This window comes from Pseudophryne corroboree, chromosome 11 (genome assembly GCF_028390025.1).
Source record: "Pseudophryne corroboree isolate aPseCor3 chromosome 11, aPseCor3.hap2, whole genome shotgun sequence".
Classification (NCBI taxonomy): Eukaryota; Metazoa; Chordata; class Amphibia; order Anura; family Myobatrachidae; genus Pseudophryne; species Pseudophryne corroboree.
The window spans coordinates 137698771-137715588 of NC_086454.1; the positions used below are offsets into that span (position 1 = coordinate 137698771).

Consider the following 16818-nt stretch of genomic DNA (forward strand, 5'->3'; position numbering starts at 1 on the left):
GCAGGTATTAATCCCAGACACTCAATTCGCTATAGGATTCTTCTTTTTGCCTCTAGGTACACACGGAGTACCTATTCGGGGTGTATACTTTACATAGTCCACACACTGGATAGGTACTCCTTGTGTGTTACACTGATACTCTCTAAAGGGTGAATCCCTTATATTTTCTTTTACATGTACTGAAATTATGTTCTAGAAGGAGAAGACCACAGTGATGGGGAACCTTTGGCACTCCAGCTGTTGTTGAACTACACATCCCAGAATACCCTGCTACAGTTTTGCTATTTGGCCATGCTAAAACTGTGGCAGGGCATGCTGGGATGTGTAGCTCAACAACAGCTGGAGTGCCAAAGGTTCCCCACCCCTGTTCTATTGAGATAGCACTCATTTTAATATTCTATATACAGTAACCAGTATGTTACGAAATTAAGGCACAGGATTACCTGGCCACTCAATTGACTAAACAAAGTTGTAGAGTTATCTGGAGGTCAACAGTTATCAAAATGTTATCAGCCTATGCAAAAGTAGTATCGCCCCAGTGGTGATACCTGAATTCCCACCAGGGGCCAGTGCAGACTCTGGAGCAGCCAGAGATTTGATGTAGAGGAAGATGCTGAGAGTCAGAGATAAGAGTCCAGAAGCCGCAGCAAACTGCAGGAAGTGGTCATAGACATAAGAAAGGGGTAACTGGACCATCACTGCCACTCCTGCCAGCAGGCCACTCACCAGGAAGGCATAGAAAGCTGCAGAGACACAAAGTTGTTACTTGTATCACAAACCACACACACATTGCAATTGTTCTTTTACAATCTAAACATATCCTTAGTAAATATATTTATCCATCAGCCTAAATAGCCTATTCCAATGTTCAGCTAAATGTAAAGTATGTAAGAGACCTCTGAGGCCCAATAAAGCCTGTCCCTCTCTTGGGTCGATGGCTGGGACCAGCCAATCAGCCAGCTCTAGTCAGTTAATAGAAGGGTCACTGGGCAAGAATCCTATTGATCTGCTACACTAAGACTGCGTACACACTTGAATGATACACTTGAATGATATATCATTCTTTCGAGCAACAAATAATATATCGGTAGTTGGTTGGCGGGTGTGTACACCAGATGTCCGTTAACTACATCATTCACAGACATAAAGAATTTGACGGATTTGTAGAGTTTGTGCATCTGCAGAGAGTGTTTAGTCGTCTGGTGGTCAGCGTGTGCAGGTAACAAACCCCCGGCTTACAGCAGCATCAGGAAGATTGTGAGGCAGAATCTCATGGCCAGCTCACCAAGGTCTAGCTGGAGAGAGTGTCCAGGATAGAGTACAGGAGCCATAGGGGAAAGACCTGCATGAGGTCAGGCCTGCAGCACAGCTGATGCTGACATATCTACAAGATACAGTATATCTGCATGTCTGGTTGGGTGTACAGCCAACCATCCCATATGCCAGCCACAGGAACCACAACAATGATGTCACACCTCAGCGGGCAAGTTCAAATACCCACCCAGTTGTGATGACGGGCCAGACATATAGAGTTGCCGACTGGTGAGTGTGTTTGCTTACCAAATCGCCTGCTCTGTTGGCGTATCCATCAGCATAGGATGTACCCAGCCTTAGTGGGACAGATTCCAAACAGTACGGCTTTAGTGACCAGCTCCTTAAAATACTATTTAAACACAAACAATGATAGGCTTTGTTCCTGGTATTATGTATACTGTGACAATAATCTATAACGGATAGTGGCCCTGCTTGATGTGTGCTAGTGATGTCTATAACACCAGCTTGTGTAGTACAGCAAGTGTGAACGTTAACTTACCATTTATCTTGTACTTCAAACGGGTGTTATCTCTCAAAGTGATTCCCTCGGTTATCTGTAAGAAACAGAAATCATAAAAATGTATATATCCAATAAATGGGAACATCATGCAAGTTACTTAAATGGGAAATGAAGTAAGAGAAACACAAAAAACACTGTACCCCCTCCTAAATACCTGCTGAATCTTTCAGTAAACCAAACCTGATATGATACAAGGGGTGGGGGTAGCTTCATATTTTGATGCTTGGATTCATTTTTTTATGGACTTACTTACCTGTATTTTTGCGATACCATCAAGAATTGTGTGCATGATAACTGTTCGCACTCTGGATAACGTGTGTGGAACAACACCCTCCCTTTTTAATATGTTTGTCTATATACTTTTATGTGCTTTATTAAATCTTTTCTTTTTGGATTGGAATACTTGGTTTATTATATGCACTCAATAAGAACAGAGTTTTTGAGTGGAGAAAGAAACCCAGCACAAAGATACCTTGATAAAATTCTAATCACCTGATACAATGTGAATTGGGGTACGCATTTACACATACTGCTAGAAGATTTTTTGTCATTTGATACAGTGGGGAGGTGGAGTACACATCTACACCCAGGGTCTAAATATACCTTGGTAGGAACTACACTACTTGACACAGTGCGACTTGGAGTCAAAGATACCTTTATGTTATTTACTACTTTGCTGTGAGATTTGTAGTACGCCCACACATGTACTTCATAGTACATCAAGAAACCATTATGTGTTCATATTAACACTCCCAAGTGTGACCTGGGCACACACACTTTCTCTGATCCTTACCTTGGATTGAATTTCAAAGATACCTTTATGTGTTTATGACTCTCACTAATCTTACGCGTTTGGTACGCTGTACTATTACATGCATCTAGGAATTCCCTCCTCTTAGTTTCTGCATATGCTCTAGAGTCTAGTGGAATGAACATACTACACATTGTTTTTCTTTATGCTTATGTCTTATATATCCACTGAGTGAATACTACTTCAAGACTTCTGTCAGAGGAGGATCACCCATACATATGATTTCTGGATGATGAACTTTGTCCACTAGCAAGGGATGCATCATTGCTGTATTTAACTTGTTCATCTTTTATTTACCAGCGCCGTGGGTAGTACTTTTTCCGCCTTCTTGTTCTATGTACTTTTTTTAATGTGGTGACATTTATTCAGGAAAGGGACGACATCGTGGCAGTGGGAAACAGTCGATATCCTGGCTGTCGGGAACCCAGCGCTTGGCATACCGGAGCCAGGATCCTGACCGCCAGGATACCGACAACTGTTCTCCCTCTTGGGGTGTCCACGACACCCCTGGAGGGAGAATAAATAGCATGACCCTCTTAGCATGCCACCGTGCCAGCAGCGAGCCCACAAGGGGCTCTTTTGCAATCACCCCATTGCTGGCATTCCAGCGGTCGGGATCCCCACTCTGGTATGCTGGGCGCCGGGATCCCGACAGCCAGGATATTGTAGTACACCAGTGGCCGCTCAGGTGACCATTAAGAGAATCTTCCTAATTTTTTCCATCCCAAACTCTGCCTTAGAAATACAGGAATCTGCATGTAACACTTATTGTGTTTATAAGGGGTGAATCAGACCCGATTGCTGCTATGCATTTTTGCACAGCGGGCGATCGGGTAGTAACTGTGCATGCACCGCAATGCGCACACGCGTCGGACAACAACAAAGGGCATCGCCGGTCAGCAACGGGATGGTGCGTAAAATCTGATCACATGGGCGTTCGCAATGTGATGGACAGGAGGCGATCCCACACTCAGCTGCAATGACTCCGTAGTCTTACTGCATGCGACTGATATGCAACAGACGCGGTGTCTCTGGACACAGCCGCTGGGACTCGCAAAGCCACCTGCAGCCATCTGAATACAAATCCAGACGGCTGCAGTATTTGCATATTTTCCTAGTCTTCACACTAGGCTTTTATCAGAGGGGCGCTACGCCCTGCTCGATTTTAAATGGACAAAATGTACCCTGTTCTTATCCCGGCTCCCCGCTGGAACAGCCTGCCCCTCTGCTGTCCCCACCTGCAAGCCGCAGTCCTGCGGGTGGGAAAAGTTATAGTGCGTAATCACTGCACATCTATTCACAGTTAGGGGAAGGCTTGGGGGCAGCCCAGCATCTCCGTAAGTGCTGGGCACGCTCTCAAGTCAAAAAGTTGATTGGAGTAGGTACACTGGATAAGGATTCACCCACACAGAACTTGAGCCCTATCTAGAAGATGCACATTATAGACAGACATTGGATATAATAGAGAGTTTTCTATATAAAGTTTGGTACCGTTCCGAGAGGCAGAATGTACAGCACTGCCTGCAGTGACACCCAGCCCAGTAGCAAAATCAGAGCATATGGGTTCCACAGAGACTGCAGCGGTGGAAGTGGGCCTGGCACACGCAACACACTGGCATCATCCGTGTTACACGTCAGCAGGAGGAAGAGGACGGTTCCAGGCATGACAAACATAAGCAGGAAGGCACCTACATATAGGAATAATAACACTGTCAGAATACCTGTCATGTAAGACTGACGACCATTCCCCCCCACACATGTATTCTTACCTAGAGATCCCCCAAATTCCACTTCCTTTGTCCGTGGGGTTTTAATCTTGTCCGCCATCTCTATTTGCACCACTGCAATATAAATTAGAAACATAAGTAAATACTCATTAGAATAAAAAAATAAATACTTAGCTACAGTAAATGCACCCTGGTGTGTTTGCGTGTATGGTTGTATGTTAGGGAATTTAGACTGGTTGTTCTAACGAGAATGGCAAATATTGTCAGTACAGCGCTGTGTAAAATGGTGACCCTATATAAACATATAATAATAATAATAATAATAATTATATTTTGCCTACAGGAATAGCGCAGCAGAGTGAAGCCTCTCTGACAAATCTGGACATGTAGGAGTTACATTGGACACTGATCAGTAAAATAATAAGATTTTACTTACCGGTTAATCTATTTCTCGTAGTCCGTAGTGGATGCTGGGGACTCCGTAAGGACCATGGGGAATAGACGGGCTCCGCAGGAGACAGGGCACTTTAAGAAAGAATTTGGATTCTGGTGTGCTCTGGCTCCTCCCTCTATGTCCCTCCTCCAGACCTCAGTTAGAGAAACTGTGCCCGGAAGAGCTGACAGTACAAGGAAAGGATTTTGTGAATCCAGGGTAAGACTCATACCAGCCACACCAATCACACCGTATAACTTGTGATAACTTTACCCAGTTATCAGTATGAACAACAACAGAGCATCAGATCAACCCTGATGCAACTATACATAACCCTTATTTACGCAGTAACTATATACAAGCATTGCATAAGTCCGCACTTGGGACGGGCGCCCAGCATCCACTACGGACTACGAGAAATAGATTTACCGGTAAGTAAAATCTTATTTTCTCTAACGTCCTAGTGGATGCTGGGGACTCCGTAAGGACCATGGGGATTATACCAAAGCTCCCAAACGGGCGGGAGAGTGCTGATGACTCTGCAGCACCGAATGAGCAAACACAAGGTCCTCCTCAGCCAGGGTATCAAACTTGTAGAATTTTGCAGAGGTGTTTGAACCTGACCAAGTAGCCGCTCGGCAAAGCTGTAATGCCGAGACCCCTCGGGCAGCCGCCCAAGAAGAGCCCACCTTCCTTGTGGAATGGGCAGCGGCAACCCTGCCGCAGAATGAGCCTGCTGAATCGTGTTACAGATCCAGCGAGCAATAGTTTGCTTTGAAGCAGGCGCACCAAGCTTGTTGGAAGCATACAGGATAAACAAAGATTCTGTTTTCCTGACCTTAGCCGTTCTGGCTACATAAACCTTCAAAGCCCTGACCACATCCAGTGACTCGGAATCCTCCAAGTCAGTAGTAGCCACAGGCACCACGATAGGTTGGTTTATATGAAAGGATGAAACCACTTTCAGCAGAAATTGTGCGCGGGTCCGCAATTCTGCTCTATCCGCATGGAAAACCAGATAAGGGCTTTTATGTGACAAAGCCGCCAATTCTGACACACGCCTAGCCGAAGCCAAGTCTAATAGCATGATCACCTTCCACGTGAGATATTTCAATTCCACCGTTTTGAGTGGTTCAAACCAGTGTGATTTCAGGAAACTCAACACCACGTTAAGATCCCAAGGTGCCACTGGAGGCACAAAGGGGGGCTGAATATGCAGCACTCCCTTTACAAACGTCTGAACTTCAGGCAGAGAAGCCAGTTCTTTTTGAAAGAAAATGGATAAGGCCGAAATCTGAACCTTAATGGAACCCAATTGAAGGCCCAAAGTCACTCCCGCCTGTAGGAAGTGAAGGAAACGGCCCAGCTGGAAATGCTCCGTAGGGGCATTCCTGGCCTCACACCAAGCCACATATTTTCGCCATATACGGTGATAATGTTGAGCTGTCACATCCTTCCTAGCCTTTATCAGGGTAGGAATAACTTCATCCGGAATGCCTTTTTCTGCTAGGATCCGGCGTTCAACCGCCATGCCGTCAAACGCAGCCGCGGTAAGTCTTGGAACAGACAGGGCCCCTGTTGCAACAAGTCCTGTCTTAGAGGCAGAGGCCACGGGTCCTCTGTGAGCATTTCTTGCAGATCTGGATACCAAGTCCTTCTTGGCCAATCCGGAACAATGAGTATTGTTTTCACTCCTCTTTTTCTTATGATTCTCAGCACCTTGGGTATGAGAGGAAGAGGAGGAAATATATAGACTGACTGGAACACCCACGGTGTCACCAGTGCGTCCACAGCTATCGCCTGAGGGTCTCTTGACCTGGCGCAATATCTCTGTAGCTTTTTGTTGAGGCGGGATGCCATCATGATCACCTGTGGCAGTTCCCACCGACTTGCAATCTGCGTGAAGACTTCTTGATGAAGTCCCCACTCTCCCGGGTGGAAGTCGTGCCTGCTGAGGAAGTCTGCTTCCCAGTTGTCCACTCCCGGAAGGAACACTGCTGACAGTGCGCTTACGTGATTCTCCGCCCAGCGAAGAATTCTGGTGGCTTCTACCATCGCCACCCTACTCCATGTGCCGCCTTGGCGATTTACATGAGCCACTGCGGTGATGTTGTCTGACTGAATCAGAACCGGCTGGTCGCGAAGCAGGGACTCCGCTTGATGTAGGGCGTTGTATATGGCCCTTAGCTCCAGGATGTTGATGTGAAGGCAAGTCTCCTGACTAGACCACAGCCCTTGGAAATTTCTTCCGTGTGACTGCCCCCCACCCTCGGAGGCTTGCATCCGTGGTCACCAGGACCCAGTCCTGAATGCCGAATCTGCGACCTTCGAGAAGGTGAGCACTCTGCAGCCACCACAGGAGAGACACCCTGGCCCTGGGGGATAGGGTGATCAACCGATGCATCTGAAGATGTGATCCGGACCACTTGTCCAACAGATCCCACTGAAAGGTCCTCGCATGGAACCTGCCGAAGGGAATGGCCTCGTATGATGCCACCATCTTTCCCAGAACTCGCGTGCAGTGATGCACCGACACCTGTTTTAGGAGGCCTCTGACTAGAGATGACAGCTCCTTGGCCTTCTCCTCCGGGAGAAACACTTTTTTCTGTTCTGTGTCCAGAACCATCCCCAGGAACAGTAGACGTGTCGTAGGGATCAGCTGTGACTTTGGAATATTTAGAATCCAGCCGTGCTGTTGTAGCACCTCTCGAGATAGTGCTACCCCGACCAACAACTGCTCCCTGGACCTCGCCTTTATCAGGAGATCGTCCAAGTACGGGATAATTAAAACTCCCTTCTTTCGAAGGAGTATCATCATTTCGGCCATTACCTTGGTAAAGACCCTCGGAGCCGTGGATAGACCGAACGGCAACGTCTGGAATTGGTAATGACAATCCTGTACCACAAATCTGAGGTACTCCTGGTGAGGATGGTAAATGGGGACATGCAGGTAAGCATCCTTGATGTCCAGTGATACCATGTAATCCCCCTCGTCCAGGCTTGCAATAACCGCCCTGAGCGATTCCATCTTGAACTTTAATTTTTTTATATACGTGTTCAAGGATTTCAAATTTAAAATGGGTCTCACCGAACCGTCCGGTTTCGGTACCACAAACATTGTGGAATAGTAACCCCATCCTTGTTGAAGTAGGGGCACCTTTACTATCACCTGTTGTGAATACAGCTTGTGAATTGCCTGTAACACTGCCTCCCTGTCTGAGGGAGTTGTTGGTAAGGCAGATTTGAGGAAACGGCGGGGGGGGAGACGTCTCGAATTCCAGCTTGTACCCCTGAGATACTACTTGAAAGATCCAGGGATCCACCCGTGAGCGAGCCCACTGATTGCTGAAATTTTTGAGACGGGCCCCCACCGTACCTGGCTCCGCCTGTGGAGCCCCAGCGTCATGCTGTGGACTTAGAGGAAGCGGGGGAGGACTTTTGCTCCTGGGAACTGGCTGTATGCTGCAGCTTTTTCCCTCTACCTCTGCCTCTGGGCAGAAAGGACGCGCCCCTAACCCGCTTGCCCTTATTGGGCCGAAAGGACTGTACCTGATAATACGGTACTTTCTTTGGCTGTGAGGGAACATGGGGTAAAAATGTAGACTTCCCAGCCGTTGCTGTGGAAACGAGGTCCGAGAGACCATCCCCGAACAACTCCTCACCCTTATAAGGCAAAACTTCCATGTGCCTTTTAGAATCTGCATCTCCTGTCCACTGCCGAGTCCATAACCCTCTCCTGGCAGAAATGGACATTGTACTTATTTTAGATGCCAGCCGGCAAATATCCCTCTGTGCATCCCTCATGTAGAAGAGTGCGTCTTTAATATGCTCTACGGTTAGCAATATAGTGTCCCTGTCTAGGGTATCAATATTTACCGACAGGGAATCTGACCACGCAGCTGCAGCACTGCACATCCATGCTGAAGCAATAGCAGGTCTCAGTATAACACCTGTGTGTGTATATATAGACTTCAGGATAGCCTCCTGCTTTCTATCAGCAGATTCCTTCAGGGCGGCCGTATCCGGAGACGGTAGTGCCACCTTCTTTGACAAGCGTTTGAGCGCTTTATCCACCCTAGGGGATGTTTCCCAACGTGACCTATCCTCTGGCGGGAAAGGGTACGCCATTAGTAACCTCTTAGAAATTACCAGTTTCTTATCAGGGGAAGCCCACGCTTCTTCACACACTTCATTTAATTCCTCAGATGGAGGAAAAACCACTGGTAGTTTTTTCTCTCCAAACATAATACCCTTTTTTGTGGTACCCGGGGTAACATCAGAAATGTGTAACACATTTTTCATTGCCTCAATCATGTAACGTGTGGCCCTATTGGAAGTTACATTAGTCTCATCGTCGTCGACACTGGAGTCAGTATCCGTGTCGACATCTGTGTCTGCCATCTGAGGTAGCGGGCGTTTTAGAGCCCCTGATGGCTTTTGAGACGCCTGGGCAGGCACAGGCTGAGAAGCCGGCTGTCCCACATTTGGTATGTCGTCAAACCTTTTATGCAAGGAGTCGACACTGTCGCGTAATTCCTTCCACAGCACCATCCACTCAGGTGTCGACCCCGCAGGGGGTGACATCACATTTATCGGCATCTGCTCCGCCTCCACATAAGCCTCCTCATCAAACATGTCGACACAGCCGTACCGACACACCGCATACACACAGGGAATGCTCTGACAGAGGACAGGACCCCACAAAGCCCTTTGGGGAGACAGAGAGAGAGTATGCCAGCACACACCAGAGCGCTATATAACACAGGGATCCCACTATTAATGAGTGTTTTTCCCTTATAGCTGCTTATATTATATATACTGCGCCTAAATTTAGTGCCCCCCCTCTCTTTTTTACCCTTATGTAGCTTGACACTGCAGGGGAGAGCCAGGGAGCGTCCTTCCAGCGGAGCGGTGAGGGAAAAATGGAGCCAGTGTGCTGAGGGAGATGGCCCCGCCCCTTTTCCGGCGGACTTCTCCCGCTTTTTCTGGAATTCTGGCAGGGGTATTTTTACACCTATATAGCCTTCCTGACTATATATGGTGTAGATTTGCCAGCCAAGGTGTCTTATTTTGCCCTCAGGGCGCCCCCCCCAGCGCCCTGCACCCATCAGTGACCGGAGTGTGAGGTGTGCATGAGGAGCAATGGCGCACAGCTGCAGTGCTGTGCGCTACCTTGTTGAAGACAGAAGTCTTCTGCCGCCGATTTTCAGGAACACTTCTTGCTTCTGGCTCTGTAAGGGGCAGGCGGCGCGGCTCCGGGACCGAACAGCGAGGTCGGGTCCTGTGGTCGATCCCTCTGGAGCTAATGGTGTCCAGTAGCCTAAGAAGCCCAAGCTACCACCAGTTAGGTAGGTTCGCTTCTTCTCCCCTTAGTCCCTCGCTGCAGTGAGTCTGTTGCAATGCAGATCTCACTGTAAAATAAAAAACCTAAAATATACTTTCTTTCTAGGAGCTCAGGAGAGCCCCTAGTGTGCATCCAGCTCAGCCGGGCACAAGATTCTAACTGAAGTCTGGAGGAGGGTCATAGTGGGAGGAGCCAGTGCACACCAGTAGTCTAAAGCTTTCTTTTAGTTGTGCCCAGTCTCCTGCGGAGCCGCTATTCCCCATGGTCCTTACGGAGTCCCAGCATCCACTTAGGACGTCAGAGAAATTGGTAATGACAATCCTGTACCACAAATCTGAGGTACGCCTGATGAGGTGGATAAATGGGGACATGAAGGTATGCATCCTTTATGTCCAGAGACACCATAAAATCCCCCCCTTCCAGGCTTGCGATGACTGCTCTGAGCGATTCCATCTTGAACTTGAACCTTTTCAGGTATATGTTCAGGGATTTTAAATTCAATATGGGTCTGACCGAACCGTCCGGTTTCGGTACCACAAACATGGTCGAATAATAACCCTTTCCTTGTTGAAGGAGGGGAACCTTGACCACCACCTGTTGAAGATACAATTTGTGAATTGCAGCTAACACTATTTCCCTCTCTAAGGGGGAAGCTGGCAGGGCCGATTTGAGGTATCGGTGAGGGGCATCTCTTCGAATTCCAGCTTGTATCCCTGAGACACAATCTCTATCGCCCAGGGATCCACCTGGGATTGAACCCACTTGTGGCTGAAATTTCGGAGACGCGCCCCCACCGGGCCTAGCTCCGCCTGTGGAGCCCCAGCGTCATGCGGTGGATTTAGTGGAAGCCGGGGAGGACTTCTGTTCCAGGGAACTAGCTGTATTGTGCAGCTTCCTTCCTCTGCCCCTGCCTCTGGCAAGAAAGGACGCACCTCGGACTTTCTTGCCTTTTTGTGATCGAAAGGACTGCATTTGGTAATACGGTGCTTTCTTAGTGTCACAACTGAGGGCCTGAGCTGACGGGAGGCAGCCTCAGTTGTAGGGGCTGAGGTGTAGAGAAACCTGGGAGGTTGTATCAGACCCCTGGACATGTAAGTTACACGTAGGAAGATTGCCCGAAGGCGTGACCACGACAACCAAGATAAAAGTCAATGATGTTTATTTGACAAACTCCATGCAACACAGCAGTAATAAAAGAGAAACGTAAAATCAGCAGTTATATAACACAGTTCCTGGGTACTACAGGATGGCACTGGCCACAGGGCTCTGGTAATATGGGTACAGTTCTCATTGTCCTCTAGGTGGAAAGTCCTTACCAGGCCCGACTGTAGTAATGGAGATAGCCCAGGATCATACCAGCTGATGTTCCATGGGAAGCTGGGCTGCTGTAGATAAAGTGGCTGCTGTGGATACTGGTTGGAACCAGACAGATGTAGACACGGAGTGGATACTGGATGGAATCAGCCAAATAATAAATGAAGCTTGAGAGCGATGAAATACAAATGATATATGGAGCTTGAGAGCGGTGAAATACAAATGATATATGGAGCTTGAGAGCGGTGAAATATTAGTACCGGTGGTAAATGGAAATCTGCAGAAATGGTACCGGCACTTTAAGAGGAGCTGATCTCTGCTGGAAGCTAAGTGCTGGAAGCAGGTGAATCTGTAGCTGGAAACGGATAAGTCCCAGAGGACTGGAGAGTCAGGCTGCACCGCAGGTGGTAGACTGGAGCGGGTCTCTTTAGTGGAAGCTTGGAGACAGGAACTGGAACCAGGAAATCAACCACAGGAGAGAGACAGACTGGAACTAGGTTTGACAACCAAAGCACTGACGCCTTCCTTGCTCAGGCACAGAATACTTATACCTGCAGCAAGGAAGGGATTGGCTAGGCAATTATGCAGACTTCAGTGGAGCAGCGGATTGGTGGAATTTGAACAGGTGACAGAATCCAACATGGCTGCGCCCATGTAGGTACTTGGAGGGAAAGTTGGTTTGGTAATCCATGTGGAAACCCAGCAGCAGTGGCGGCGCCGGCCACAGAGGACAGGAGACGCCAGACTGATGACTGCACACTAGAACCACGCGGATGACAGCGGAGGCCGCGGCTGGCATGAGGCGCCACTCCGATATCCTGTACACTGAAACACAGGAATGGCGGAGGCCGCGAGACGCCATTCAGGAAGTAAACATGGCGCCGCTGTGACAGCGTCCCAGGGTGACAGGAGAGGGAAGCAGAATGTGGACATCAGTACCACAGTTGAAATCCGGCCCTGGAACGCTGAGCCAGCCTCAGGAGACATCCAAAAGGCAAGTAATGGCGTCCAGATACCCGGATCGTGACAGCACCCCCCCCTTTAGGAGTGGCCCCAGGACACTTCTTCGGCTTTTGAGGAAACTTAGAGTGGAAATTCCGGACCAAGGTAGGAGCATGGACATCTGAAGCATTGGTCCAAGAGCGTTCCTCAGGACCATAGCCCTTCCACTCAATAAGATACTGTAATTGACCGTAACGGTGACGTGAGTCCAGAATCTTGGCAACTTCATACTCAACTCCCCGTTGAGTCTGGACTTTCGGAGCCGAAGGAAGTGTAGAATGAAACCGATTCAGAATCAGCGGTTTCAAAAGGGAAACATGGAATGTTCTAGGTATTTTCAAGAAAGGAGGTAACTGAAGTCTGTAAGCAACAGGATTGATGACTTGTTCAATTTTGAAAGGACCGATGTAACGAGGTGCAAACTTCATGCTGGGAACTCTTAACCTCAAATTCTTCATGGACAAACACACACGATCACCCACCTTGAGAGCAGGAACCGCTTTACGCTTCTTATCAGCAAACTTCTTGTACCTGAACGATGCTTTGAGCAGAGCCGCTCGTACATTCTTCCAGTTGTTTGCAAACTGACGCAAGGTGATATCCACTGCTGGAACAGAAGTTGCTGGAAGCGGTTGGAATTCTGGAACTTTAGGGTGGAATCCATAGTTAGTGAAGAATGGTGTTGAAGAAGATGAGGAATGATATTGGTTGTTATGGCAGATCTTGGCCCAGGGAAGTAGTTGAACCCAGTCATCTTGAGAGGAAGACACATAGATGCGGAGGAAGGCCTCCAAGTCCTGATTCACCCTCTCAGTTTGATCATTGGTCTGAGGATGGTAAACTGAGGAAAACTTTAGTTTGACTTGGAGGGCTTGACACAAACTTCGCCAGAATTTGGCTACGAATTGTACTCCTCGATCTGAGATGATCTCTTCAGGAAGACCGTGGAGTCGGAAGATCTCTTGTATGAACACTTGAGCCAACTTGGAAGCTGACGGAAGACCGGTGAGAGGAATGAAATGTGCCATCTTGGTGAACCGGTCAACTACCACCCAGATGGTATTGAACTTGTTGCACATAGGCAGGTCTGTAACAAAGTCCATCGACAAATGAGTCCACGGTCGATGGGGAACAGATAATGGAACCAGATGCCCCGCAGGAGACTGGCGGGATACTTTGTGTTGGGCACACTTTGGGCAAGATGCAATAAACTCCATGACGTCCTTCTTCAGAGTTGGCCACCAATAGGACCTAGAGATAAACTCAAGGGCTTTTTGAATGCCTGTATGTCCGGCAAAACGGGAAGCATGGGCCCAAAGCATGAGCTTCTTCCTCAACACCGGCTTCACAAAACTTTTCCCTGGTGGGGGCGTAGAGTCCATCACTACCGTGGAGAATGCCAACGGATTAATAATAGGATGCTTGTCTGAAGACTCTGACTCATTTTCTTGCTCCCAAGAGCGGGAAAGGGCATCGGCCTTGCGATTCTGAGAGCCCGGACAGAACTGGAGTTTAAAGTCGAACCTGGAAAAGAAAAGTGCCCATCTGGCCTGACGAGGGTTAAGACATTGTGCGCTTTTCAGATATAAAAGTGTGGTCGGTAAGTATAGTAATTGAATGAGAAGCTCCCTCCAACAGATATCTCCACTCCTCTAGAGCGAGCTTGATGGCTAGCAACTCCTGGTCGCCAATGGCATAGTTGCGCTCAGCTGGGTAGAACTTCCGGGAGAAGAAACTGCAAGGATGTAGATGGCCATCTTTAGCCCTCTGGGATAACACCGCTCCTACTCCATCCACCTCTAAGATGAAAGGAGAGTCGATGTCGGGCTGTTTCAGAACTGGTGCAGAGATGAACCGTTGTTTTAATAGATGAAAAGCTCGCGTAGCTTCTTCAGACCACTTGGACGGATTAGCACCCTTCTTAGTCAACGCAGTGATAGGCGCCACAATGGTGGAAAAGTCTCGTATAAACTTTCTGTAGTAATTGGCAAACCCTAAGAACCTCTGGACCCCTTTGAGGGATAAGGGTATCGGCCAATTCTGGATTGCTTGTAGTTTCTCAGGATCCATCTCTAGTCCGGAACCGGACACAATGTAACCTAGAAACGGAATGGATTTAACTTCAAAGACACATTTCTCTAATTTGCAATAGAGATGATTGACACGGAAACGGAACAGAACCTCCTTTACCCAGAAACGATGTTCCTCTAGATTATTGGCAAAGATAAGGATATCATCTAGATAAACCACGACATGGCGGTATAAGATGTCTCTGAAGATCTCATTCACGAAATGCTGGAAGACAGCTGGAGCGTTGCTCAATCCGAAGGGCATGACGAGGTACTCATAATGTCCATCACGGGTGTTAAAGGCGGTCTTCCACTCGTCACCCTCACGGATCCGGATGAGATTGTAGGCAACCCTCAAATCCAACTTTGTAAAGATGGTTGCTCCGCTAACTCTATCGAAGAGCTCTGTAATCAGGGGTAAAGGATATCGGTTCTTGATGGTAATGTCGTTCAAACCTCTGTAGTCGATGCACGGCCGCAGGCCACCGTCTTTTTTCTTTACGAAAAAGAAGCCTGCGCCAGCTGGAGAAGAGGAAGGTCGAATAAAACACTTCGCAAGATTCTCTTTGATTTACTCCTCCATGGAATGCGTCTCTGGTAAGGACAACGGATAAGTTCGGCCTCGAGGTGGAACCTTCCCTGGGATGAGATCAATTGGACAGTCCCATTCCCTATGAGGAGGAAGGACATCAGCAGAAGCTTTACTGAACACGTCCGTGTAGTCTTGATATGGAGGAGGTGGAACATCAGACGACCTGGAGGAGGAACAAACAGGAAGTACTTTAAACAAACATGTCTCAGCACAGGAGGACCCCATGCCAGTATTTCCGTAGTCGTCCAGTCAATCGATGGATTGTGGAGATGGAGCCATGGAAGGCCCAAAACCACTGGATGTGTGGCTCTTGGAATCACTAGAAAAGAAATAAATTCTGAATGAAGAACTCCCACTCTCAGACAAACTGGTAGAGTCCTTAGAGAAATAACTGCGTCAAAAATCTTACTGCCATCCACGGCAGTCAAGGAAATGGACGAGGGAAGTCTCTCGGTGGGTAGGGACCACTGTTTAACATATGCTTCAGTCATGAAATTCCCAGCTGCTCCGGAATCTAGGAGGGCAATGACGTTCCTGTAACGTTGAGCAATTTGAAGCGAGACTGGGAGGTTACAATCATGAGGAGATGGAGAGGAGATCATTACTCCTAGCCGGCCCTCTTGGCGAGCTAGGATCTGGAGTTTCCCGAACGTTTGAGACAGGCATTGATGGTGTGAGACGGAGCTGCACAATAGAGACAGAGAGACTCAGAAAGACGTCTTCGGCGCTCAGCAGGAGATAGACGGGAACAACCAATTTGCATGGGCTCATCTTTGGATGGAGACGGTTGACGAGGAGGAGGAGCAGAAGATTTTGGAGCAGATGATCTTCCTCGCTCAGTTGCTCTTTCTCTGAACCGTAGATCAACTTTCGTGCATAGTGAGATTAGCTCATCCAACTTAGAGGGCAAGTCTCTGGTAGCTTACTCATCCTTGATGCGCTCTGATAAGCCATGCCAGAATGCAGCATACAGGGCCTCGTCGTTCCATGCCAGTTCAGATGCCAGGATCTTGAACTGTATAAGATACTGTCCCACAGTACGCGATCCCTGGCGTAAACTGAGAATCTCAGATGAAGCTGAAGTTACCCGGCATGGCTCGTCGAAGATGCACCTGAATGTTGTTACAAAATCAGTATAGGAGGACAGCAGGGTATCAGACTTCTCTCATAACGGTGATGCCCAGTCAAGGGCTGAGCCACTGAGAAGAGAAATAATGTAGGCAATTTTAGTACGATCACTGGGGAAATTGCCAGGTTGTAGCTCAAAAAGGATTTCACACTGGTTGAGAAATCCCCTGCAGAATCTTGGAGATCCGTCAAATTTTGCTGGCGTTGGAAGATGAAGACGTGGAGCAGAAATGGGTAAGGTGGGTGGGGTTACAGCTGGAGTCACTGTGGGTGACGCACCGGACGCGCCTGATCCACGGAGGGTTGTCTGAATCCCATCCAGCCGAGTAGAGAGATCCTGGAGACAGCGGATGATGTGGCCCTGTGTGTTACGATCCTGATGCTCAGGACAGGGGAGATCTTATGTAGTGAGTCCTGAGCACCAAGACGGAATGCTGGGATAGGGAAATGGGAAGGAAATAGCCCCTAGCACCCTACCTCCGTTGTCTTACCCGTGTTATCAATTCACGCCTGAACGACTATGGTTTCTTGGGCCCATGGCAGCCGCGTTTGAAGGGCGGATTA

At 48.2% G+C, this 16818-nt stretch overlaps 1 protein-coding gene across 2 annotated transcripts in view; it reads right to left on the reverse strand.

Moving 5' to 3' along the window:
* Positions 1-16818, reverse strand: part of TM7SF2 (transmembrane 7 superfamily member 2) — a 122065-nt gene that overhangs the window by 90457 nt on the left and 14790 nt on the right. For both annotated transcript variants that reach the window (XM_063944851.1, XM_063944850.1), the window contains exons 2-5: positions 4415-4486; positions 4137-4333; positions 1814-1868; positions 549-743 (exon numbers count right to left, since the gene is read on the reverse strand). In XM_063944851.1, the coding sequence (XP_063800921.1) occupies positions 549-743; positions 1814-1868; positions 4137-4333; positions 4415-4472 (505 nt within the window). In that variant the 5' untranslated portion in view covers positions 4473-4486. The remainder of the gene's footprint in view (positions 1-548; positions 744-1813; positions 1869-4136; positions 4334-4414; positions 4487-16818) is intronic.